At 43.5% G+C, this 25,492-nt stretch overlaps 1 protein-coding gene across 4 annotated transcripts in view; it reads right to left on the bottom strand.

Moving 5' to 3' along the window:
• Positions 1–1,801: 1,801 nt before the first annotated feature.
• Positions 1,802–25,492, bottom strand: part of LOC118289916 (steroid hormone receptor ERR2-like) — a 94,017-nt gene continuing 70,326 nt past the window's right edge. For all 4 annotated transcript variants that reach the window (XM_035617151.2, XM_035617154.2, XM_035617157.2 and 1 more), the window contains 5 exons: positions 24,079–24,195; positions 15,004–15,114; positions 14,473–14,634; positions 8,492–8,761; positions 1,802–5,949 (listed from right to left, as the gene is read on the bottom strand). In XM_035617151.2, the coding sequence (XP_035473044.2) occupies positions 5,705–5,949; positions 8,492–8,761; positions 14,473–14,634; positions 15,004–15,114; positions 24,079–24,195 (905 nt within the window). In that variant the 3' untranslated portion in view covers positions 1,802–5,704. The remainder of the gene's footprint in view (positions 5,950–8,491; positions 8,762–14,472; positions 14,635–15,003; positions 15,115–24,078; positions 24,196–25,492) is intronic.

The raw sequence follows: 25,492 nt of genomic DNA, 5'->3' as shown, positions 1-25,492 counted from the left end.
AGTTACATTGTCTGAGACAACACCACTCTGGGTAACCATGACTGACACTTTACAAGCAATTCTCGGTGGACCCTCACCTCGGGCCGCTGAATAATCCCCGCGCGGTGGCAAACGAAGGAGTGTGACGGTCGAGCAGCCAAAGCCGGCGCGGCGACAGCACAAGGTTGCACTAACAGTGTGATCATAGATTTTCGGAAAAGGGGAAGGCAACAAGGTTGGCTGATTAACAGGCCACAGTGCGACAGTGTCAGTGCCCCGTCTTGGGCACAGACAGCTCTGACAAGTGGTGAGGATTTAAGGAGAATAAAAGATGGTTTACAGGATGCATAGTCACTCTGAGGACAGTGGGCCATGGCCTCGTTCCCTTCCACATGACTGAGAGCAAGGGAGAAAGCACTCGCGCTTCTATGACGGGAGGGCCGCAATTATGAGGAGTTCAAGAAGCCAGTGATTACACATTCTCTTCGGTTTCTGAGCTGCTTTTCCTTTCCTTGGAGTTACACTGTGCACAGTTGTTACTTGCAGCAATAATGTGGAGTGGATGGGCGCAGCCGTGCCAAGAGGATAAATTAAAAAAAAAGAAAACGCGACAAGCCCATTTATTTGTTTAATTCAATCTCCTGTTGAGAGATCTTTTCGCTGGACATCAGAGTTGATTTTGTTTAGGGGAAGGGCTTGTGGCAGGCTGATTAAACACAGACTTACTCCCCCAACCCCCATATTGGCTGAAGTTGAAAGCCCAGTAAATGAAATGACTTCCACAGGATTGCACCACAAAGGAAGGGAGTGTGTCAGATGTGCATTCAGCCAGTGTCGTAGCCAACACAAGGTCAAACGGGACATTGTGTAGACTGCTAACCAACTGACAGTCGGGACAGGAGGATGCCGTCACCCCCCCCCCCCCCCCCCCCCCAAGGCACCGTCTTGCTAAATGTACAAGTGCACACAGACATGTACGCACAGATGCACATGCACATGACCGGTCATACGAGGCACCGTCTGACTGTCCACTTCTTATACGTGATGAGAGATGAGGACAAGGCCGGACTGCAACACAGGATACAAATGTATCTGATCAGAACGTGGGTTTTCTATTAATCAATTTCTTTCTTTTCCATAAAACAAGCCAACACTCCGGTGTACAGAGGAACTCACAGCCTGCTCGCTGTGGAGAGAGTGATTTGTTGTCACAGAGAAACATGAAAGTATTCCTTATTTATGAAACTTAAAGTATCTTATATAATCTAATTGTCATTTTATACACTTTTAGTATTATCATATCGTAGGGTGTCAGTCTTATGATTGTAGGGCGAATACATTGTATCTCATCATGTTTTCTTTTTGGTCTTCTGTATTTTCATAAATGTTTTATAAACCCTAATGATACAGCAGCATTAATGTGACCGTGCTGGCAATCATCCTCATCAACACAAACCCCAATCCAAAAATCTTTGCAGGTGCTACATAAAAAAAGTGAAAAAATTACCCACAAGCTTATTTCTTGTTCCCGATTCTTCTTTTATTCTACAACGACAACAGCATGTTCCGAACACACAGGGTCTTCCTCAGGTCTGAGGGTCTGGGTTGTGACCTGAGGAAGACCGTGTCACGCAGAGTAAACCAGATAGAAGTGCATTGGTACCCCCCCCCTTCTGTTTTTTGATATCCAGAAGTGATATGCAATCCTAAAAAAAAAGTTAACCTTGTCATTAGACGTGGTACAAACCCAATTCAGTGAACCAATTTTGAAGATTTCTTTCAATACTCCATCTTATTTAAGAAATCACGTGCAGTGCTTACATAAACCATGTGATTTTTTTATTGTCACTGTACATTCAGTGCACCGTTAGATCTGACTCACTCCAAAAAGCTTATATTTACACATGGGTACAAGCATGAACACAACAAACAAAATACAAGAAAATGGCACACGATACTGTCCGGTGAAACCGAGCTGTGGTTGGCTTTTTGCTTCTTAGTTCATGTTTCATATTTTCTCCCTCCCCCCCGTCTTCCCAGCACATGGAGCGTGTGTGCGCAGTTACCCTGTCGTTCTGCGTGTAGGGTAAATTCATAATTAAAATGAACCAAAGCTTCCTTTTAACTTGATTCATATATCACAATTGCTAACATAATGTTTTGGAGGGGAGTAAACCTCCTGGGTAATCATGTCTATGGTACATACACCTAGCAGGGTCCTTCATACGCCGCGGACCAGAGCGGCCGGGGAGGTTCCTCCATGCTTTATGTAAATCTCGTCATCTCCGAGTGCACGGAGATAAGATAAGTCCACAAATGGAACAGCCAATAAGCAGCTTCCTCCTCCGAGGAATGTGTTCCCCAATTGCAGTACGTTCATCTACATTTTTTTTTTAATACCCAGTCAGTGATGTCACTTTATTTCTGTGCCACTGATTCCCAGGAGGAACCCATGGCCCGCTTCCAAACCCAGTGTAATTTTCAAAATATAAAATTGAGGTACAGGGTCTCGATGACTTTACTCGCTACCTGTCCCGCTGCTTTGACAACAGAAATCGACGATCACACGCAGCGTGTGTTTCAGCATCGAGGGGCAGAATGATGCCGGAAAAAATAAATAAATGAGAGAAAAATCACAACTTAGACAAATACAATGGACTTGTTCTCACTTGAGTAATTACCGTCCGGCTCAGTACAGTGATTTGTATCACACAGCTTTTCAGGTGGGCTCTAAGTTGGCGTTAAAGTCGCAACTCCATCATGAAAACATGAATTAAACGGGCAAATCAAACAGATGATCAATGTTATATCAATGCACAGCAGCTACAGTATAGTATAGGGAAATATGCACAATACATTTGCCGTGTACAGCACTGTACAGTAGTTTCATGTTGTAAACAAAGCACAGCTAAATGTCAGTCCGATGCTCCACAACACGAGGAACATAGGTGGCCATATTTGCCTTGCATAGCCCAGTGATCGCTCTGTGAGGAAACTATTACAGACACCCATGAAATCGCCTTTGTGGAGGTTTAGACAGACCCTCCCCGCCAGCCACCGAAATAAAACCTCTCTTGTCCCCAAGGTGGAACCACAGCAGAAACGTAATTGCTCCATTTCTATTGAGAATTTCGGCTGAGGAGACAATTAGAATTAATTGGATGTAGTCGAAACCATTTTAGAAGTCTGGAAATAAATTTGGCATTTTTCCTTTTTATTTTCTTACATTAATTTTTGGGCGACGGGAAAGTTGTGAAACAATTATCTGCCATGAGTCTTTAAAGTGCACGGAGGAGGGACGTGACCGAACTCTGATCAGAGGAGGGAAAAAGGTCCGTTTGTCTGCTATGGAGAAGTTTCTGTCCAGAGCATGACGACAAACACTTCACACAACCAGCACAGAATGAACAGATGGATTAAACGCTCTCAACAGGAACATTATCATCATCATCTTCATCATCATCATCATAGGCTGCTCGAAAAGAAGGGACGCACAGCTGGACTCTCAGCAGAGTGAAGGTATCACTATTAATGAAATACTGTAAATAAATAAGGTCCGACAGCGGTCAAGTTAACAACTGGCTCAAAATGCAGTTTCATGTCAAAGTATTTGACGACACTATGCTTTGGTTTGCTACTGTACAAAGGTGGCACATCCCCAACTGGGGACGGATTAGCTAGTTATACATTTTAGGGGAAGTGTATCGTGGGAACTGTATTCTCTACTGTATTGGGTTATAATTATCTATGCATTACATTGCGGTGAATCCATAGCGTCTGCTCCTGTGGGGATTGTCTGTAGTTACTGGTCGCTTGGCTTTTCTCTTTTTCTTCTTGTTTGGGCAGAAGCTAATGGCACTTGACACTTTCAAGACACGGCTGCTGTAGAGTGTTCACAACATCTGTCTCACTAAAGTCCTAAGAGCAGCTGATTAATCTATTATTGTATTATTTTGATCTTGCGATAACATAATCATTATTCTGATCGCTCTCTTTGAATAATTTGGCAACTGGTTTTTGCGACAGATAGATGTTACGCAAGTCTAGTATCACTTCTGGAATATGCTGGATCTGTTCACTTGGCTCGTGCACCTCGGTGTGTCGGTGTTTGTGGTTCGTTTGGACACAGTCACAGCCCGAATGATTCATTTCAAGACGGGCTGAAGAAAAAACCTGAAGCAGAAAATCATTGCGCTGCGATCTGACGTCTCATATATTCTGCCATTATGGATGCAGTTCAAGTTATGCTCAGAAACAAGTGTCATGGTACCTGACAAAGGCCTAAAACATCATCAGTCATAAAAAAACAGTACATCAAAAAGTGCATTGTATTTCTTTTAAGCTCGTAAGCATCTCTATGTAGCCGTGCTGATATAGTTAGGAAACCTTCAAATTTGTCAAATGTCAATAAAAGGTGAGAAATGATGCCCATTTAAGACTGCGACTACTTATTACTTTCATTATTCAGATACGAGTAAGGACTGATGTGTTCAGTTGTGGAACTTTTGCTTTCAATATAGTGACACTGGTTTGACAGAACAACCTAAACAGAGGAGTGTTGGACACACATACAACCTATTGCAATCTAATACGGCACCATCACAACACATGGACTCAAAATGACCACAGAGCTGAACCTATGTCACACAGCTCAACATTACAATCATCACGAGGTGGTATTTATTGCCGGGGTATCAGGTTGGATGAATGGGGGCGTATTAGATTGCATTAAATTGCACAGCTGCTATTGCTGCCCTTATCTGGATTTATGACAATCCACGCAGTTTAGTTTAAAAACATTCTCAGCACAGAATATAGCTTAGCACGTGTATGTTTCACAGTATGTTAAGTTGCCAGTATTTTGTCAGCGTGCGACACAGAGAGAAGTGACGAGCGAGTCTCTCAGAAGCATAAAACCAACGGCCGACACTCAGACGCTACCAGACAGAGCTCCGCTTGCACAACACCCATTATTGCCACAATTATTCATTGATGCTTAGTGCAAACTCTTTGTGAACTACGATCACCAGCCAACCACTGTCCCCCCGTCAGCACCGAGTTGACCACAGAGTCGATGAAGCTACTATGAGGTAAATATATCACGAGGAAATCGAGAATCGTACACGCCCCCGTGGCGGGCAGCGCTTTCTTTGATGACGAATATAAGAATATGTCTTAACAATTGTCCCCCTCCCCGCCCAGTGCAATTTCACACAATATACAGTACACGTATTATATGTAGACCAGTTAGAGACTATTGCTTTCACAACTGAGATTAGAAAATATCAAAGGAAGGAAGGAAGAAAACAAAAACAAAAAAAAACAAACACATTATGTGGCTATGTCGCCACACAGTTCTTTAGGACATTTATATTAACACACTTCCATTTTGAGATGAAAATAAGATAAGAAACAAATTCACAGAAGCTTCAGGTGATATACAGCAGTGGGTCTCTGGTTATAACAAGACCTTAGTAGCCTGATTTCTGTACACAACATCTTTATATACATCATCGTGATCCCACATCTATCAGGTTGATATTCGCGCCTTTCAAGTTCCTTTTTCTTTTACGTTTATTACAATTTTAAAAGTGTTAAAATGATTCAGCAGTCCAAAGCTTCATCCCTTCACTGTCCGTAGGCACGCTTGCCTTTATTTTTCGTGGGCTGACTCTCGCCTTGCATCGGTTTGATGCAGTTGTCTGTCAAACATCTGGCCCGGGTGTCAAGCCTTGGCCTCCAACATCTCCAGGAACAGTTTGTGCATGGGGACCTTGCCCTGCATTTTGATGCTGTAGAAGTGCTGCACCGCCTTGGTGGCGGTCTGACGGAGCAGGGGCAGGGTCATTAGGAGCTTGCCCGCCCGCCGAGGGTCCTCCGGGTGCTGGGGGCCCTCAAAGTCCTGCAGGGCCTCGTGGAGAGAATCCTGGAGCCTCTGGACGGCCTCGATATTCTCTATGTGCATGGAGTCTGGAGCGGGGGGAAGGCGGTGGGGGAGGGACGAAGGGAAGAAAACATTTTTTAATCATTCATGCTCTAAAGCGACATATCAGATAGCAAATGCATTCAATGAAAGGCAAATGTTCTCTACCGGTCTGCATTGGACAGCACATCTACATCATCCACCACCACAACAACAACAACAACAACAACAACAACAAGCTGGTGTTTTCTGCAGCAGTGTCCGCTGGCTTTAAATTCTACATCGCATCTTTGCAAACATGCAATTTTGGAGAGAGGTTTTCTCTTGTTAGTGGTTAATGACACTCCTTAAATAAATGCCTAAGCATGTAGCCAGGACCCTGGGGAGAGGCAGGAGAGGGAGATGTACTGTAGGTCTGTATAAATATACAGTGGGACGGGAAAAAGATTCATTTCTTTTGGTATCATGGACCACATACATCCCCCCCCCCCCGCTAATGAATTCAGATGGCTGCATTACTAGGATATCGTTCAGCTGAATGATGGCAGCAGATGGCCTTCATTTCCATAAGAAAGAGCAGTTGGCCCCCTTATGTATAGGCTCTAAAATAAAACCAGTTGAGACTTATTAAAATCTGCTATCTACGTATAAGTCTACGAGTCAGAAGAAAAAAGAAGCAGGCGTGTCCTCTAAAGGACACACTGACAGAGAGCGTTTTAATGGACAAGCAGTGGTTTGCTTTCAGCCAATTCCACTGCCCAGACGCACAGTGTCAGGTCTAATCTGTGTACGCATCATATCCACAATTCATCAAGTGATAAGATCAAATTGTTGCACAACAAAATGTGAATTCAATCCAGTGTGATAATTGAATCAAAACAATTCATCTCGGCTTCGTCCGTCAGAATAGATTCGACTTTGTTTCACCCTAAACACACTGTTATTACCGCGGCTAAACCGAACGTGGCGGCTGATTGAGGAGCGTGAGTGAATTAGATCAGCCCCGACTGAGCGCCGCGAAAAGTTGTGGCGTGAAGTGCGACCGCGTATGAACATGTAAATGAGGCAGAAAAAAGGAAAGTACAAGGCTAATTATGTTCCTAACTGACTGATTAAGTCTCTTTTACCAGTCGCCTTCTGTGTAAATTGCATTTCTATCTTGGGAAATTAACTAGGCTATGTGGACCGCACATGTGTTCCAGCGCTCTCCATTTGAAACCTTCATGTTAATACCGATCTGATCCTCGTTTGGCCGTGTGAGCCGTGTGTGCGCGTCAGACGGGGAGGGAGAGAGAGGAGGGGAGCGAAAAGAGTATGAGTATTCAAATGTGTGTCAGAGTGTGTGTGTGTGTGTGTGTGTGTGTGTGTGTGTGTGTGTGTGTGTGTGTGTGTGTGTGTGTGTGTGTGTGTGTGTTGTGGAGGAGGTTAGGGGAGGAATGCAAAACTAACTTTGAAGAAACAATTTCCATGTAATCCGTCAGCAGCCTGGCGTCAATCCCGTCGATACTCCGCTAATTACAAAATCAATGGCCATGAATTTCCACAGCTGTCACACCCACAGGACCCCCGGAGCCGAAGCTCCCCGAGACCGCGTTCAAACGAGCCGAAGCTGCCCCCTCGCCCTCCCTGAGCCTCCACCTCGACCCCTGCCTTCCTCTCTCACACTTCTCCCTTACCTTTACATCCCTGTCTTTCCATCGCCCCTCCCTCCCTCCCTCCCTCCCTCTCCACTCTCCCATAGAGAGTTTGTCATCAGAAGACTAAAGCTCTGGACTCAGCATTTTTCATTTTTTTCAGTCAGGCAGGAGAAAAGACTCCTAACAGGCATTGATTAGCGGGGGGACAGGCCCGGCCTCATGAAAAGCAAACTGTCGATACGGGCACAGCATCTTCACATTGGAACAAACGAGGCCCGTCGCTCCCAAACGCTCATTCCACTCCACTTAACACATTTTATTGACAGCCCCTGTTTTCCTAATGAAATGCTAAATATATCTCCCTCGGCTGTGGCGCGCTGGCAGCTACTGTTATGGAGATGGAGAGAATGAGAGCGCAATGTGACAGTCTCTCACACACGCGCGCGCGTATCTACACACAAATTAAAATATAGACGCACACACCCTCTCACACAGAGCGGGTGTTAAATTTAAACAGCCACGCGCTCCTGACCTTTTTGTCCCTCTCTTATCAGTCACCCTTCACCGTGGAAGTGATCAGCTCAGCAGATCTACAGACAATCACCTGACATCTTTTTTGTTTTATTTCTTTGTTTGCTTTAATTAAATGCCAAACCAATCTTTGAGATTTAACACAGCGATCTACCTCCTGGTCAGGCTCATGTCATCTATGTGTCTGTAGGGCAAAAAGTAAAAGGATATGATCTATTGTAAAACATAATTTTTTGATGATGCCTTAAAATAAATCTTGTGTAGTGTCAATTTAAAAAAAGAAAAGAAGTTTGTACTTTAACCAAAAGTAATTTAAAGGCTTTTAAAACCTGCCCAACATACAGTTGTGTAGACTATTCAGTATATATATATATATAGTATCATCTTGACCTAACAGTGCGATCGAGGAGGTTGACTTCACCTGAGTTGGCGAGGGCGATGGCTTTGAGCGTGACAAACTCCTCCTTCTCCATGCGCAGCTTCTTGTAGCGTCGGACCAGTGGCAGGATGGCGACGTGCAGGTCCAGCAGGCCCGAGATCCTCGCCTGCTCCTCGTCCACCACGTAGTCCTCGGCGTACACGATCTCGTCCTCGCAGGGCAGCGAGCGGAACACGATGCTCAGCACCAGGATCTCCATCCAGGCACTCTGCAGTAGACTCATCTGGTCTGCCAGCGAGAGGGTGGAAAAGCCTGCAGGATTAAAATACATGTCATTTATTTTTTTAAGATTTTGACTTCCAAGTATCACTGCACAGCCACATGACACAGCGCGGGTCAATCCATTAATGCCACTACACTTTAATTGGCCATTTCAAGTCCTCTATATGTTTTATGGGCTGTGTCTACAGGGCTGTGCAATCCCCAGAGAAGCCCTACTTGAAACAGAGGCCGACCACTGTATGCAGTGGCTTAAGAGAGGAATATAAATCAGTCAAGTGCGGAGGTCTTTGAAACATGAGCCGGAGCTGCTTCACCCATCAACCGTCAACACTTCTCCCGCGACCCACTGCGTAAGCACATGAGACAGCACTTAGTGAGGACAAATCCACTCCTCACCCTGACCACTTCTCATTCTACAGCAGAAGTTACCCAGAAAGAACATAAATTGAATTCTTCTTTGCAACAGAGAATGAATTCTGGATTTTAAAACTGACTGAAGCCTTCGGCCACACGACTGTTGGTTCAGGTTTGTGTCGCCATCTGTTAATATCTAAAGTCGTTCATCATAAAGTCACGAAACTCTTCTCCAGTATAACATCCTTTTATTCCCTAAAACATTGTTCAGCCACGGTGTCTTCGTGTGGATAGTTTCTTTATGTTTAGGTTCATCAATTAGTCATGTGAATATTCATAATTAACAGCTGAAAATGAATTTAATTTAATGGGAGGAATATATTGAGGTCGACGTAGGATAAATTATGCAATAATTACGTAATTATGTAAGAAATCTCAGTATGAAATTAAAAGCTAATTACAGTTTACACAGTATTTTATGAAAATATTTTTAATATTTTTTTTTTTACTGGTTGTAATGTTATGTGATGTGTATCAGTTTTTGTCATTTATGTTTCTCTTACATACTATACAAAACGAAAACTGAAAGGAACCTCATATACCACTCGCCACTACACAACTTTTTGGGAATAAATTTATATATTTAAACTCACACTGATCTGCCTCTTGTTTGGCGTCTTCCCTCAAAGTTGCTTATAGCATGAAGTTATGTCTGTCACAAACACAATTATTGGAGTTGTCTTTAAATATTTTGCATCAATACTACAGAGTGGCATATAGGTTTTATGATGGGAACGATTTTTTAAAACAAAAACACAATTATATTCCATCTGATAGGCTCATTCTTTATGCTCTCGTGTTCAACCTTACACTCGATACATCCAGGATCTCGAGGTCGACCCATCAACTCTGTCCTTTAACATTCTCACACACACACACACACACACACACACACACACACACACACACACACACACACACACACACACACACACACACACACACACACTCACACACACACACACACACACACACACACACACACACACACACACACACACACACACACACACACACACACACACACACACACACACACACACACACACACACACACACACACACACACACACACACACACACACACACACCACATCATCAAACCGACAGACACCTGAAAGGACCTAAACCGCCACAATACCTTTCACTACTATATGGTGAATGGGGAGGTGATGGAGGTATTGACCAGGGTCTTGAACCCACCACTCTGCTTACTTAAATCTGAGCTTTTATGGACGGGAATGGGGCAGGTTGACTTAAAAGAGGTTCCCCCCGATGGTTGTTATCAAGCAAATAGAGGGGCCGATGGAAAGGGAGAGAATGAGGCGGAGAGAGGAGAGTACCGGGGGTGTCATTGATTAGTAGATTGTAATCAGTCCACCAAATGCGAAACGGGGATCGATCCAAGCCTCAGATCTGACAAACAGACAGTTGATGGAGGACATCCGGTACATGTTTGGTGGGGGGATGGGAGGACTCCGGGATTACAGAATCTAAATACTGTATAGGCTGATTTAAGAATTTACTCTTATCACCAAAAGACACTTTTCGGAGAAAATTAAAGGGGGGAATCCTCTTGGTGTATTTAGGATAATGTCACAACATGCTAGTTGCTTGGAAATCCTGTTCAGACATAAAACATAAAGCATAATACTAGTGTTGCAATCATCAAAAAACAAATTGGCTATTAAATCTATGCACCATCGTTTTTTTGTATTATTCTTTTTTGGCAACCCTCCCTCTCCTAAGACATTTTCTGAAGAACTGACACAACGGTCTCTTCATCGTCTTCGTAGTTCTTTTCCTTTTCCCCAGCCTCCGTGTTTTTTTTTCTTTCTTTCTTTTTCACTCAATTTACTGAAGCAATGGAGTGACTTCCCGGCTCCCCGGGGGTTGCCCCGGAGCTTCAGATATGTCGCCCGGAGGTGGCCGAGTTAAGTGTCGCTGTGGAGGGTGATTCCCCCCTGATGAAATATCAATATCTCACCCTAGTGTTTTACTGCCGTTTGACCAAACATGGCACAATATTGAGCAAAACTGGAGAACGTCTGTGTCTCCGTCTCCGCGGTTTCCTCCACTTGCGATGGCAAAAAGCACGACGGAGAAAAGAGATACAACAGGTATCCACTGCAATATGAAAAAAAAAGGAATAACTATCTACTAGTTTGCCCCACCGAGGCAGAGAACAGTAGCTAGAGAAACAATGAAATTGAAAAGGTTTTGGAGTTTTCAGAATGGCGGGAAATGGCGTAAGAAATACAAAGAAATCATGGTGAAAATACATGATGTCTAAGAATGCCATAACCGCAATTCGCCTTGGACAGGAGAAGTATATTTCTGTGACGTATGCAATCTGACACACACCAAAACCACAATGTTAGTGGTTGCTGGCAGGAAATAAAAGTACTATTGTCTATGCAACAGTACAGTACAGGTAGAGATCGGATAAGTAATGGAATCCCTATTCAGTAAAACGAGGAGCCAGAGCGGGTTGGCAGTGAAGCTCGAAGCTGTCATTGAGAGCCAAGTCTAAAACAGACAGCAGTTCACTCTCTATTCATTTAGTATCATTACAGGCCTCCTAAGAGCCCTAATGGGCCTAATAAAAAGACAGAGGTAATAATGAGACTAGAGGGCCCTATATGAGCAGGAGGAGTCGGAGAGGGAGAGCCAGGGGAGCGGGAGAACAAGGAAGCCGGAGAGTGTGTGTGTGTGTGTGTGAAAGATACGATGGTAGAGGGAGAGAGAGAGAGCGAGGCAGAGAAAAAGAAGAGGAAAGCGATGCTCTGAACTGAGTGAACATTAAATACCAGAGGGCACTAAATGCTGCTGCCTGGAATATAAATCTACACATGTTGTGTGCATTTACATGTCTAAGACGGTGTGTGTGTGTGTGTGTGTGTGTTAACTGCTGCGCAAATTAGCGGCCACCTCCGACCTCCAGATAACTGTGCTGCGCGATTCCATTACCATCTTTATAACAGTGTGATGCATACAATCAGTGGCTGCCTGGTTACGACCATCCGCTTTGACGTCTCTCCGAAAAATGTTATCTGTTACTCCAGTTATCTTTTTATCAACTAAAAGTCTTATTTTATGTAAAACAAATTTGCTCTTCTTTTAAGAGAAACTAAACTTGTACCCATTATAGTACACCAGCATGAGATGCCCCGAGTCAAATCCAGAAACGTGTAACAGAAAATCCATTCAACTTTGCACGTTTCCTCCCAGGTCTCCACATCTCTGCGTTGAAGGACTTTTGCATTAATGGAGCGATCCGCAGTAATGACTCTTATTACCTCATCGTTAGGGCCATTTGCGAAGCGGCCTATGAGTGTAATGGAGGGAGTGGACTGTTAAACTGTAGGGACCCCTTTTGTCTTAATCGTTACTTGCTGACACTCTGACCCCGTGGCCCCGGGTAAAATGTCCCCAGAGTGTCACATGCCCCTTTAATAACTCTGTCAGGTCTGGATTGAGATCCTTGCGGCATAAAAGATCAATAGTTATACATACAGAAGAAAATGTAAAACAAGATTGAGGTCCAAAAATATGACAGTCAATTTCTTGAATTTATTTCCGCACCCCCATGGCTATGATTAAAGAGACAAACTATGCTTTTTTCAGTGTTTCCCTTTCCTCTATCGTGTTATATAGTTTTTTTTATGTATGTGGAAGGTCTGCAAAGTTAAATGGGCCAAAGTCAGCGGGAAAGGGAGAAAACACTGCTCCTGAAGCTTTCGGAAGTAAAGGAAGATGGTACCGAAGTGTATCAGGCAGCTGGCCAATCAGAGCAGACTGGGCCTTAAAGAGTCAAGAACTAAAACCAAGTTTTTCAGACAGAGGCTGACAAGAGGAGTTGAAGGAATGGACAAAAATTAGAGCATGTAAACCTTTTCAATCAATAACCCAAATTAAAATTATCGACCTGAATATGAGAATAATACGTCTCCTTTAAATTGAAGAATTTGATTGTAGTTGCCCTGTTTGGCCTCTTTGTCTCTCTCCAAAAAATATACCTGAATTAGAAAAGAGAAGCGACGCAAAAAAACCCCTGACTTCAATTGGTAACATACAAATTATCAATCAGTTGTGTTATCTTCCAAACGTCAATTTGAACAAACTTAATTCATTTGTCTGTTACTAATTGAAGTTATTTTTCCAGGTTGGTACAACAATTTTCTTTTTTTCAATGTAGTTAAAACATATCCTTGTTCTCAAGATGTTTGAGGAAAAAAACGTCAGGGGAAAAAAAAACAGAAAAGCTAAGCAGCTGGCTAGTGTTGTTTCCAGCTGGGAATAAATCCACAACAAGGAAAAAATATCTCAAGTTGCTACGTTTCTGGTTGGGAAGGAAAGGCAGCACAGCTGATTATGTTACTTTAATAACTGACTAATAATTTCAGTAGTTAGAAAAACATCCAAGATTTTTGCTCAGTTAAATAAGCTGTATTGGCAACATGTACAACTTTGTACGTCTTTTAATTGATTGAATCAATAAGATGCATCTTCTTGGTTCTGTGCTCCCTTTTAACATACTGGGGTCCAGAGTGTGTCTGTATGTGTGTTTCAACTCACTGAGATGAGACGAAAAGAAGATCTAAGAACATTTGCATAAAAAGCCTTATTTAAGAATTTGTCAACAAGGTCCAGGGAAATCCGTCAGTATTTCCCTAAACAAATCAATTTGACCACAGGCCCTGTGTTGTCCTCTTAAGTAAGTAAGAGGATTGCTTTCTTTAAGTCTAGGATTGAAATGGAATACATTGACATAGGGGCGGACCCCCCCCCCACCGCCCCCCAGACTCTCCCACCCTACCCAGTCAAATCAAAGGTTTCAGCTGCTCTTTATTGATTAGATTTTAGAATATGGGACTAGCTTTTCCCTTAGGTGCAGATGAGTAACAGATGTTAATTATCCTGTGTGTGCGCATGAATGTGTGTGTGTGTGGGGGGGGCGGTGTTTATGTGTGTGCGACAGTCAGTGAACTACTTCAGTAATCCCAAATTGTTTCTTTTCAGCAAATTAAAGTATAAATGTGGCTTCACATCCTGGCCTTTCCTGAATCACACATGTGATACATTTTTTACAATCCTGAGAAAATATTTTTCATGTTGTGAACGCACAGCTTGTCGATAAGACTAGTTCTGTTTCTTGTGCCATATAGTTATTCTACATTCAGCCATTTATTGATTTTTTTTTTTTTGTTGAGAGAAAAAACATTTATTTAATGCCGCGCCATGTATGAATAATTAAGAAGCGAAAAAGGTTCAGATGACCAGATACCGGACAACACGGCCATTCATTGGCAGTCACGTCTCCCTACCTGGGATATGTTTGGCCCAGCCGATGATGACCACCAGCTCGCGGTCGGCCAAGTCGCACAGCGTGGTCAGGGCCTTGATGTCGCCGTCAGGCATGGTGGGATCAGGCATGGCATAGATCTTCTCTGGCTCCACCACCAACAGATGGGACACGATCTTCGTCACTGTGAGACAGGACGATGGATACAGAGATAGAGAGAGAAGAGATAGAGATGTGCCGTGTTGTGTGACAGGACACACAAATTTGTGTTTAAGGAAGTAAGAAACAAGTAGGCAGGAAAAAAAAAAATGCAACAAATAAATGAATGATATATTTTGGAAAGTGTTGATTAAAATAACGCTTGTCACGTCATCATTTCCAAGTTACAATTTCAAAACAGGTGACAGGTTGGCCTGGTGAATTTGACTAGCATGAAAAAATTATTTATAAAAACTTAATAAAGATTTTCTGTAATGCTAAAGTATCACCCACATTTCAACTGACAGATATGAACTAAAAAAAAAAACATACAAGGAAAAACTGAGTGACTCACATGGCTTTTTGGCGGGAGGGGGGATGGTGAGGCCGAGGTAGCCACCGTTCTCTGCGTCCAACCTCCGTTTGTACTTCTGTCGCCCGCCTCTCACCCGGTCCAGACGTACACCTGCAAAAAACAATCATACATGTACAATGAAAACAGAACCAATCAGAGTTCCCCACCAAGTTGCAAAAACTAAACTTACATATATTGTTTGCTGATTCAGTATTTTTTTTTATCAATCAAGAAAATCAGACGTGTGATTCAGTTAAAATGCCACATGAGCAATGTCATGGTATTATAGCTACTTGTAGCTATCACATCATCTGCTAATTATAATATTGTAAGATGTTGTAGTATTGCATTATTACATTATTTATTATTATTGGTAAACCTGATTTCTCTGCATATATTTTGCTTGCTATTTTGGATTTCAATGATTATCATTTTGTAAAACTTTATCGTGACACATCTTGGACCAAACTGTGGATCAGTTTATATACAGCACATTATTTTTTAATTATAGTATATTTAAAAAGATATGTCTTGATATAAAGTACATTAAAGGTACATTAAAGAGTATGTGGCATGTATATTATTACATGTATATATGATAACTTGGACTGTTTCATTCCTTTAATTTATGTTCAACCTTTTGACTGAAAACTGCTCGATAACTCCTTGTTGCAGACAGTAGAGTGTAAGTATCTAGTTAGTATACAAACGTGACATATCTGGGATTATCTTGAAAAGCCATCTCAGAGGACACAGGCTGCATCAGAAGCAGCTCGTGTGCTGGATTTACGCGCTCGTATGAAAAAGTTGTTTGAGGATCGAGGCAGCGCAAACAGGTTTTTACATGGTCAAGTGGAATTGAGTTGTGCGAGGTTTTCCCAGTGACTCATATAAATTCCTTTGATTCCCCTGGAAACAAAAGAATCCGATTAGTATGGTCTTTCAATTTCCTGACACCGACTATCCACTAACCTAATTACCCACCGTGCCCAGAGGGAGCTCATTCTTCCCAGCAAACACAGTGAGATCATTTTATGCCTGGCAGATTGAAGCTAAATCGAGAGCCCCTCTCCAAACACAGCTTTCCATTTGTATGCCTTAAAGTAATCAATAAGGCTCGCAAATAGACTTCTTGTTCTTTGAACACATGTGGATGCCGTTTTAATTAGTCAGTTAGGCAGCTAGGAACGGGGTTTTGCGACAGATGGAGCTTTAATGGTTGTTTTTACCATTACTCAGGGTTAAGGTAAATTTAAAATTACAAATTGCGCTTCGGGAAACTGTGCACATGTTCTCCCCGTATTAAATCAATTCGATAGCTTCTTCCTATTTAATGACACACATAGGCCTAATAAAAGGCATATGCAGTTAGTAAAGGCTTTCACAACAATAAGCTTGTGCAATGAAAAAATATATTAAGCAGGTGAATACCCTAATTTCACTCCCCACAGACGCACCATCAGACTAAGTGACAGTGGATTGTAGCTGCTTTTGTCCCTGACATCTACCACCACATGCACGCACACAGAGGCAGACACACAAGTGTATAAATAAGTGCACAGTGGCACGCACACACGCACACACGCACACACACTGGTTTGGTTTTCCTGCCGCAGGATGCAGGGTCATGTGGGTGCGAAAAGCGACAAGTGACCATACAAGCCAGAGTTAGAATTCCAAGATCTGCGGGGGCTGTTTGAACTAGAACATCAAACTGGCCCTTAATTAATAGATACTGACAAGAATTAAGAGCTCAGCGCTAACCAGTTTCAGTTTACAGCTTAGCAGCGCCGCAAACGGCAGAGACCCATGGCAGGAGGGCAGAGAGAATGACAGAAGAGGGGGGGGGAGGATTAGATAATGCTGAAGAATGGGAGGGTTGGGGAATAAGACAAAACAAGCTGCTGCTTTTGGCTGAATGTATCAGTTTTTCTGCAAGATCTGGGTTTTCTCTTTCTCCCTTTCTCTCACTTTTCTGTCCGTCTGTCTCTTTTTCTCTCACTTCATACGGCTGTACATCTCCTCCCTCACAGCCCCTGCCGGTCCCAGCCAGCGCCTGATCTAACCAGTGCAGGATTATCTCCTCCCCATGTGATACAGCACAGTACTGAGAATCTGACCACAACAGGACAGCTGGATGAGGCCCCTCGTAGAGAGCCGGGGAGGCGGGGTGGACGGGAGGTGGGGGCTTGGCCTGTGTCATCGCCGACACCACATTCCACAACCAAGGCCCAAGAACCACAGCAGCATCCATACTTCAAGAGACAATCGCGTTCAGAAGACAGCGCGTGTCTGGGCAGTGACATGGGGGACAGGCAGGTGCACATATCATCTTAAAAGCATCCAGGTCCTTTTTTAATTTTGTCCCTCGGGTGCTGGCCCCCTCATAAACGTGGCAGCCAAAACATGGATGTGCAGGGGGTGAGGTTATGTGGTAAAAGAGTGTGGGGAATGGAAGATGGCAGGAGTGTGTGTGCTGGATATTATGAGCTTGGTAGGATCATACAGTACAGTACAACATGATCATAACTTATTCCAGACTATGAGGGAGAGGGAGAGCGGCTGAGACACAAAGATACTGCCTGACAGTCTACCCTCACCGTGCGTGTGTGTGTGTGTGTGCGCGTGCGTGTGTGTACAAAGACGATGAGGCATGTTTGCATAGGAGCAATCTTTATGGCCACCTGACCCCAGCTTCCCTTTCACATTCAATACCATTATTGACTTGTGCAACCTTAAAGCACATTCCTGATTGAAGCGGCCGCGTGTTTCATGTGGATTTTCTTTGTTCTTTATAACTATATATCTATATATCTATATAGATATATATATATATATATATATATATTCAATCAGGACTGTGTTATTTGATTCCTATTCAGTTGTACAGAGTAATTGGCTTGGTATTTTAGGAATACTCCAGTAATGATTCACTAAACTCACTTCAATGTTGAAATTATTTATATTTGTCATATTTACTTATTCTGTCAATGGTGTAATAACATTTCAGTCAGCAGTGTCTAAATGTGCTTTCTCCAAGCTGCCAAGAATAAAAATCTGGTGGGGGCATAATGAATAATGTATTTATATTTGAGTGGTCCTCACATTTAAAAAAAAATTGTTGAAATAAAAAAAATTCAATATTGGAATTGGACTATTAAATAATAAAGCTTTGAGTTTGGAAAACAACCTCTTTTTCCACACTGTGTGACAGAATCATAAAATATATTTTCTTTATCATATTGACATTAATATTAACATTTTCTTAACATATGATATCACGTGGAAATATTTGTAGATGTCTTGAGCATTTATTTATAGGTTAAAATTTTTAAAATCCTCAAATTCCCAGACAAAAACATGACTTCACTGTCGTCAGTGTTTGCTATGGGTCACAAACACATAAATTCATCTAACGCTAATGAAACATAAACAAAAGCAATTAAGCGCAAAGAGTGAGCAATGAAATTCATAGATCAACAACAGTGTCCTGCATAAAATGAAGTCCAAAACAAAAAGTATCACGGATCACATCTACAGGGGATTGATCGATTCTTTGCAAAAGCAGCTCTGTAGTGAATAGATTTCATCACGCCAACGTGAGTCATGTGTTCGTGTTCACACAGTGCGTATCGAGCTCGTGTGTTACCACATGATCATGTCCATGTGTCTCTCGCACGACTATTTCCAGCCACTCACCTGTCAGAGGCGCTTCTTTCTGGAGAATGTGTCAGAATTGGCCGGCTCTCGAAAGCTGCCAAAGGGAGATTAGGAGCTCCCTATTTTAGCTGGGAAAAAAATCAGAGGGATGCAGCGTGTGCCCCCCCCCCTCCCCCTGCACTGTCACTCGCCCTTTACAAGGCGCAGGGAACTTGCCCTTCCAGAGCTACTTCTGAGGGTCGAGTCTGTAAACCTGCAAAGAGCTAAAGGTGTTGGACAGCTTTTGTTTGATCGTACAGAGAGCGGGTGGGCTGCAGAGAGGAGGGAGTCTCTGAGAAAATAGATATGGGATAAGAGGAGGAGGGGGTGGGGGGTGTCAGCACGGCGTCCCACCTGCTCTAACCCCTGATGGGCTGACAAGACAAAGCTGGAGTTGTTCTCCCACAACCGCGCACACTGGCTCAGCTCTCTTTATCATGTTTTATGCTTTTCATAAATCTGAGCCGGCGTGTCCATAACGGGTAATACATTGTATTACAGAGTCGCCCTGACCACAAATGTGGCTGTCATCGAAAAAATCTGCACAGCCAGAGACGGCCGGGTCGATTCAGGATCCCCGGCGTTTTGGCGTGGCAGCCGTTTTCGGTGTGTGGTGTTCGCGCCGACTGTTTGTGTTGGAGCGGGTGACGGAGAGAGGGTGCCGGCGGGGGAACATGTACCTCAAGGTCCGATTCCATGTCACTTGTCAGGGGTGATATACATTTGGCATGTGTGTACATGAATGTGTGTGCTGTGAGTCGAGTGTGTGTGCGTGTGTATCGAGGGTTGTAAAGAGGTCAGCACTTCGCCAAATCCCCTTCCTCAGAGGAACACGTGTTGGCCTCCGTGTCTGATCTATCACCTGCCAGACAGTGAGGACAGGCCAGGGCTGAGCCTCTGGGTGGGCGCTGACTCTCAGCTGCGGGCCGCCCGCTACTCTGACACCCTGAAAAGCAAACAAGGCCCCGAACACGTGAAGTTACATATACGAGTTTGTGTTACAAGAAAAAAGCGACACAGGGTCAGAGGGTGTTTCGTCTCCCGTGCATCCAGGGGTGTAGTGCTATTGCAGCGTCGTACCGTGCGCTGTTTAAATGTATGGGCCACGGCTTTTAAAGACGTTTGCTATATCGTTATTTGGATGATGTAATCTTAGCCTATAGATTGGTTTCTGATCCAAGCCTATTGATTGGCAAGGGACCTGACAGTCTGTGATATTGGATATGGCTTTACTAATCTTTTGTGAATGTGGCTGGAGGAAAATAAGGCTGTAACATTACCCCGGTAGCCACGTTCGCTCAGGAAAGACTGCTGATCGCTATCTGTGGTCGGGCGAGGGGCGAGACAGCGGTGGGGCTTGCCAAAATAGTCTGGCAGCTTGAATTCATCCACCACATTACAGTGGTGTCAGAAAATCCCCACAAGCAAAGAATACACTGCAGAAACACAGAGCTGACAACGGAATTCATCGACTCCAGAGGATGCTCGTTGGATTCTTTTATTGAAACTGCTAAAAATGTCAAATTGATGACAGAATTTCAGCAGGTCCACAGGGTGTTAGCTCCCGTTTCAAACTTTTAAAACATGCTAATGTGCTGACATGATAATCTGATGACTCGATCAAAGACCTATGCACATTTTACTGCAACATGAACAAAAAAATTCCACTTAAAATTATTACAGTGACTCAAATCCCCAAGTCTCCAAAAATGCAAAATTCAGTCGGGAAAACCCATGCATCATTTAACACCATACAGTAATGCTATGGGGGTATTATCGCTGCTATTAGCTGTGGGCACTGACTCCTGGCAGTAGTGACTGACACCATACCTTCCGCGAGTTGTAATTACGTGAAGGTTTTTCCATTGGACCTGTGACCTTTTATCGGTCTCAGCTGGAAATTTAAGGGCTCACTGAGCGAGGCGTGTCTCCTCCAACAGACGCTACCGTCCGCCCAGCTCATCCAGGCGCTCTGCTGTGACACAGCAGTACAGCTGGATCTGGAAGCGAGCCTGTCGTCTGCAATAATATTCCTTAAGCCTCTTTGATCTAACTCACGTAATGTGCAAGCACAAGTGAACTTGTGTAACGGACGAATATCCCTGTGTCACTTAGGGACAGGAGGGTTGTCATTCACACAGATAAACTGCACAGTATGTGTCTACAGACACATTTTTGTTTCCTTGCTTCTACTCCAGAATGGTCGACTCGTTTGATTCCAAACAAACCTGAAGCCACCAGATCAGGGGATTAGAAATTGAAGTCAGCTGATCAGAGGCGTGTGTGTGACAGGGAGGAGGGGTTTCCCCTGCCCACCAAAGGTGCTGGTCTCCCTCGCGCAGCTGGCACTCCAGGATGGCAATGCTTAAAGTGGAACTCAGAGGGTCCTGTTGGAAATATTAGACACTTTAAAATCGACTGATCAGTTTTATACATTTTCCATGACCAGCCCTTGGCCGCTTGTTATACGGTGAGGTGATCTCATTACACGAAGTAGGGCAAGCCGCCGTTCCCCCTACTGATACCACGATCAAAGTTCCCCCAAGTGTGTAAGAGGCCGTGCAGCAGCACTATGCCACGATTAAATGCCCTTTTTCCTTTTAATTGAATGCCATCACTTTCAGAGAATCACCCACTGTGCCACATGTCGCGGTGGCTCTGACGCCGCATCTCGGGAGCGGCAGGTGGTGGAGGCCACGCCGTCAAATTCCCCCTCACACACACGCACCGACTGTCCACATCAGTGGCTTAGCTCGGCCCGCCACAGACAATGCCCTGCTGTTTTTCCTTTAAGCATGCGCTAATAGGTTCAGCTTTATTTCTGAAGCAACAGTGATTTTTCTGGCCGAGAGTCAAAGCCTCGGTGTGAGATATTTGGGCCGGGATGGAGACATCATGACTGGGATATAGTGGATATAAATAGAGCTGTAACAGCAACACAATGGACGACCCTTCAGCGCGAGATGGACGAACACTGCCACGTCAGTGAAGTTGTTCCAGTGGATGTGAACCAAAAGCCTGAGTCTTGTGTTACCAGTACCGTTTACAGTTAACTGCTGCTGGCTTCTAAAAATGTGCTGCATTCATGCTGGCACAACGCAACAAAACTGTGTGACCGCAGTTTTATTTTTAGAAAGTTTAGGACAGTTGTGTCTCTGAGTGGATAAATATCATACGATGAGTGTGGATGGAAGTGGGCTGAACTCTAGAACGTGACCTGGTGAGACGCTGTGTTTTGACGTTGTAGTGCGTCTCATGCTGGTCTGTCCGCTGTGTACAGATGTCAGTGCCATCAAAGGTCAAATAATGTCCTATTGAATAAGTATTAAAAACAACACTTTCTTCTATGAAGTGGCTATTTGTGGACTAAAATCTACTCTACTTTCCACCTTGCTCTTGTAGGTGTACGCAGGGTTTACAAAGTCTGACATTTAACCCCATTTCCAAGTTTATTTATGGACATTTATTCACAATGAATATTTGGGATAATGCACTAACTAACTAACTTAATCGGAAGATATGTGTAACATTTCTGTGTCCAGATTTGACTGAGTCATGGTCTGCCTTGCTCAAAAAATCCATGAGCAGTTTCCATATCCAGTGTTGCAACTCCAACTCACAACCTATGTTGATAAGGAAATAAGCCAAACGGGCCAAATTCACGGGCAAACAACAATCACTACCTCCCTGTTGTTTTCAATGCACCTGCGTGCAGCTGTTCCTTTCACCTCATGCAGCGCCTTTGCCTCGGGGAGGCAAACGTCTGATTCACAGTAACTGAAACCCAGAGTAAAAAATGTGCAATTCATAACATGTTGTTCAGCAAATAGATGACACATAACACCGCCGCGATAATTCAGTGTGCATCAAAACATTTATGCACGAAAACAAAAACAAAAACACAAATAAAAAGTACTTTTATAATACTGTAGTAACTTGACCAAATAGTTTCATTTAAATTTTTGATAGATTTATGGATCATTTATTCTTAAGCATCTGTCTGCCTACAGTTTTAAAAATATTATACATTATTTTATAAAAATAAATAAATAACATTCGGTATTTTTGAGGTCTGTCCATAAAGATGGAACCCAAGCAATGTACAGTGAAGTCCTATTTCAGCAGTTAAAAATCTTTGCAAAATAATAAACAGACTAAACTTTTATTCTATGGAAAAGGAAAAAAAAGAACAAAAAGGTCTATCGGCTAGGTTTTCCCCTCTGTGCTCCCATAAGGTCTCTCGGTGGAGGAGAAACAAACACATGCAGGAAGTGAGGTGGGATGTTCGGAAAGCATTTAGTGGATCAATATGCCAGGCAAAGAGAGGGGAAGGGAGATAGACAGGCAGCTAGAGTGAGGGTGAGAGAGAGAGACACCCAGAGCCCATGGGAGAGAGAAGTCTTTGGGGAACAGCTTGTGCCTTTTGAAGAGTACTGTTACACATCTCAGTCGGTCTTGGTAGGAACATCCAGCTCAGCAGCTTTTTCCAACCGTCGGAGCCGAACACCGAGAGGCTCGAGGGAGTGACGCGAGGTCAGCGAGGCATGTGGGTGATGCAGCGAGTGACTCTCTGAGCCAACAGCTGGCTGAAATATCTGATCACTGTCCAGTAATTCAGCCCTTCGAGTCCAAGAGCTAAAAGATATGGGCCTCCATTTTAACGATTTAGAGAGCGTTCAAGAGGCGTGTCCAAATCTACTTTTGCTAGTTTAATAGTGGAAGAAAAGGACACTGATGCACGGTAGCTATATTCGGAGGAGAGGAGGGATGGGCCTGACTGAGAGCTCGTCCACTGCGTCCACCTACACCTGCGACCTGCACCCATTGGACGGTACTAAATGTCAATCACAGTGTATTCACGCCCCAACGCATGTAGTGCTTTATTGTCCTTTTATCTGACTCATTTATTTTAATGTTAAAAACTGAGTAATAGACCTTTATTTGATTCCTTGTGCGCCCATAGAGGAGAACTTAATTCTTCATATTCGAAGAAAAGACTGAAGAATGAGTTTAAGATTTATCCACAGGACAATAATTTGTTGTCTCTTCAATGCTGGGTTTGTTTTATGTATTATATTTTATTATTAAAGCCAACAAGCTCTGTTTAAAATGTAAAATAGAAGAAGAAAAAATGCCTCTCAGTTTTCACGGGTCAATTGTTTAAAATGCCTGTTTTGTCCGACCAATCTTAAAACCAAAGACACTGAATGATATCATATGAATAATAAATTCTACACAGACTAATTTTCTTTTGACCGATTAACTGTAATTGTTTCAGTGGGTAAATCTCACACGTGATATCGCAGAGGAAAATAGATAATAGGAAATATGAAATATGAAAACCAACAATGACGGTTAAATGTAATAAGGGCTCACCTTCTTTTAACATGCCGACTTTAAGGCATTTCATGAAGCGGCAGGCCTGGCACGATTTGCGTCTCCTTTTGGTGATCTCACATTCATTGGTGGCCGGACAGCTGTACTCAATATTCCCTGCAAATAAAAACAAAAAATGTCGTCATTCATTCTGTGCGCACGTCAAAGATTGAGAGGTTTGTTTTAAAATGATAACCAAAAGTCAACACAGAAATGGTAAACATAGATCATAGAAACACAGTAAAAGACACGATGCACACGTGTGCTTACACACACACAAGGGCGCACCTGTACCAAGGTGACCCCGTGTGACACTCCTGAGGGAGAGGAGAGTTTAGTGGTATTTTGATGGGACATGTAAAAAGCACCGACCCACCCAGGAGCCCCACCCCCCATTTTGATTCTCAGATAAATTAGCTTCATTAATGCAGAGCATCCTCTCTGAGAGGCTCACCACGACCCCGTCCAGCCCCTCCTTCTTCACCTAAAGGATGATGGGAGATCTGCCCTCCCTTCAACAACACAAGGGCTAAGAGACGGATGCACAGCGGAGCGTTCTGCATAATGTCCTCCAGTAAAGACCAAGAGCTGCTATTTGATTGGCCAATCCAAGGCTCCCGTATCATGTAGCAAAACTCAATGTATTATTCAAGTCCGTCTCGACGGCTGTTGGCTCACAGTGGAAATATTTCCTATGCAATTTAATCACTCGGGTCCAAAAACAGCCAGAAATGCAGACATATTGAATCTGCTGCCATGTCACTGCTGCCTGCCTTTCGCACCAGGTTCCGGTTAACAATTTCTGCCTGGATCATTACACGCTCACTTCAAAAGTTGACGTGAGCCCCCCCCCCCCCCACCGAATCCAATGACAAAACCTCCCAAGTATCCAAATCCCTTGATTGAATGTTTAAGTAATGTCCTGTAAGTCCAGAGATGTATTAATGGTACCTAAAAACAGCAAACCAGGTGTTGTCTGCTGCAGAACTGCCAGATCTGCTCCGCCCCCGCCACACACACACACACAAACCCCCTGTTGGACAAGGAGAAGGTGCCAACATTTGTCAAGATCGCTGGAATGGATGGTGCCAGCAGGGTCACATGCACAGTGAGGGGCCCGGGGCACCGCGCCAGGACGTTGGCAGAGGCCGCTGCTGGTTTCAGGGTAGCTTAAGTCTTTTAAACTGAGAGGCAGTAGCAGGGGAAAAGTATAGCACACTGCGGTGCACATGTGTAGATAAAAGGCACATGCCCTGTGCCAGCTCTGTGCTACACACTAACCGTATAGAGCACGTACAATAAAGTAAACGTCCATCCAATCCACAGTGCCCTCAAATATTTCCATTCTCCAATGGTTCAGAGAAATGTACACTACTTTTTGCTAAAAATCCATCAGTACAATTATTTACTTTTT

Source organism: Scophthalmus maximus, chromosome 18 (genome assembly GCF_022379125.1).
Source record: "Scophthalmus maximus strain ysfricsl-2021 chromosome 18, ASM2237912v1, whole genome shotgun sequence".
Taxonomy (NCBI): Eukaryota; Metazoa; Chordata; class Actinopteri; order Pleuronectiformes; family Scophthalmidae; genus Scophthalmus; species Scophthalmus maximus.
Note: the sequence above shows the minus strand (reverse complement) of the source record. Positions and strands in the feature narration are given on the sequence as shown.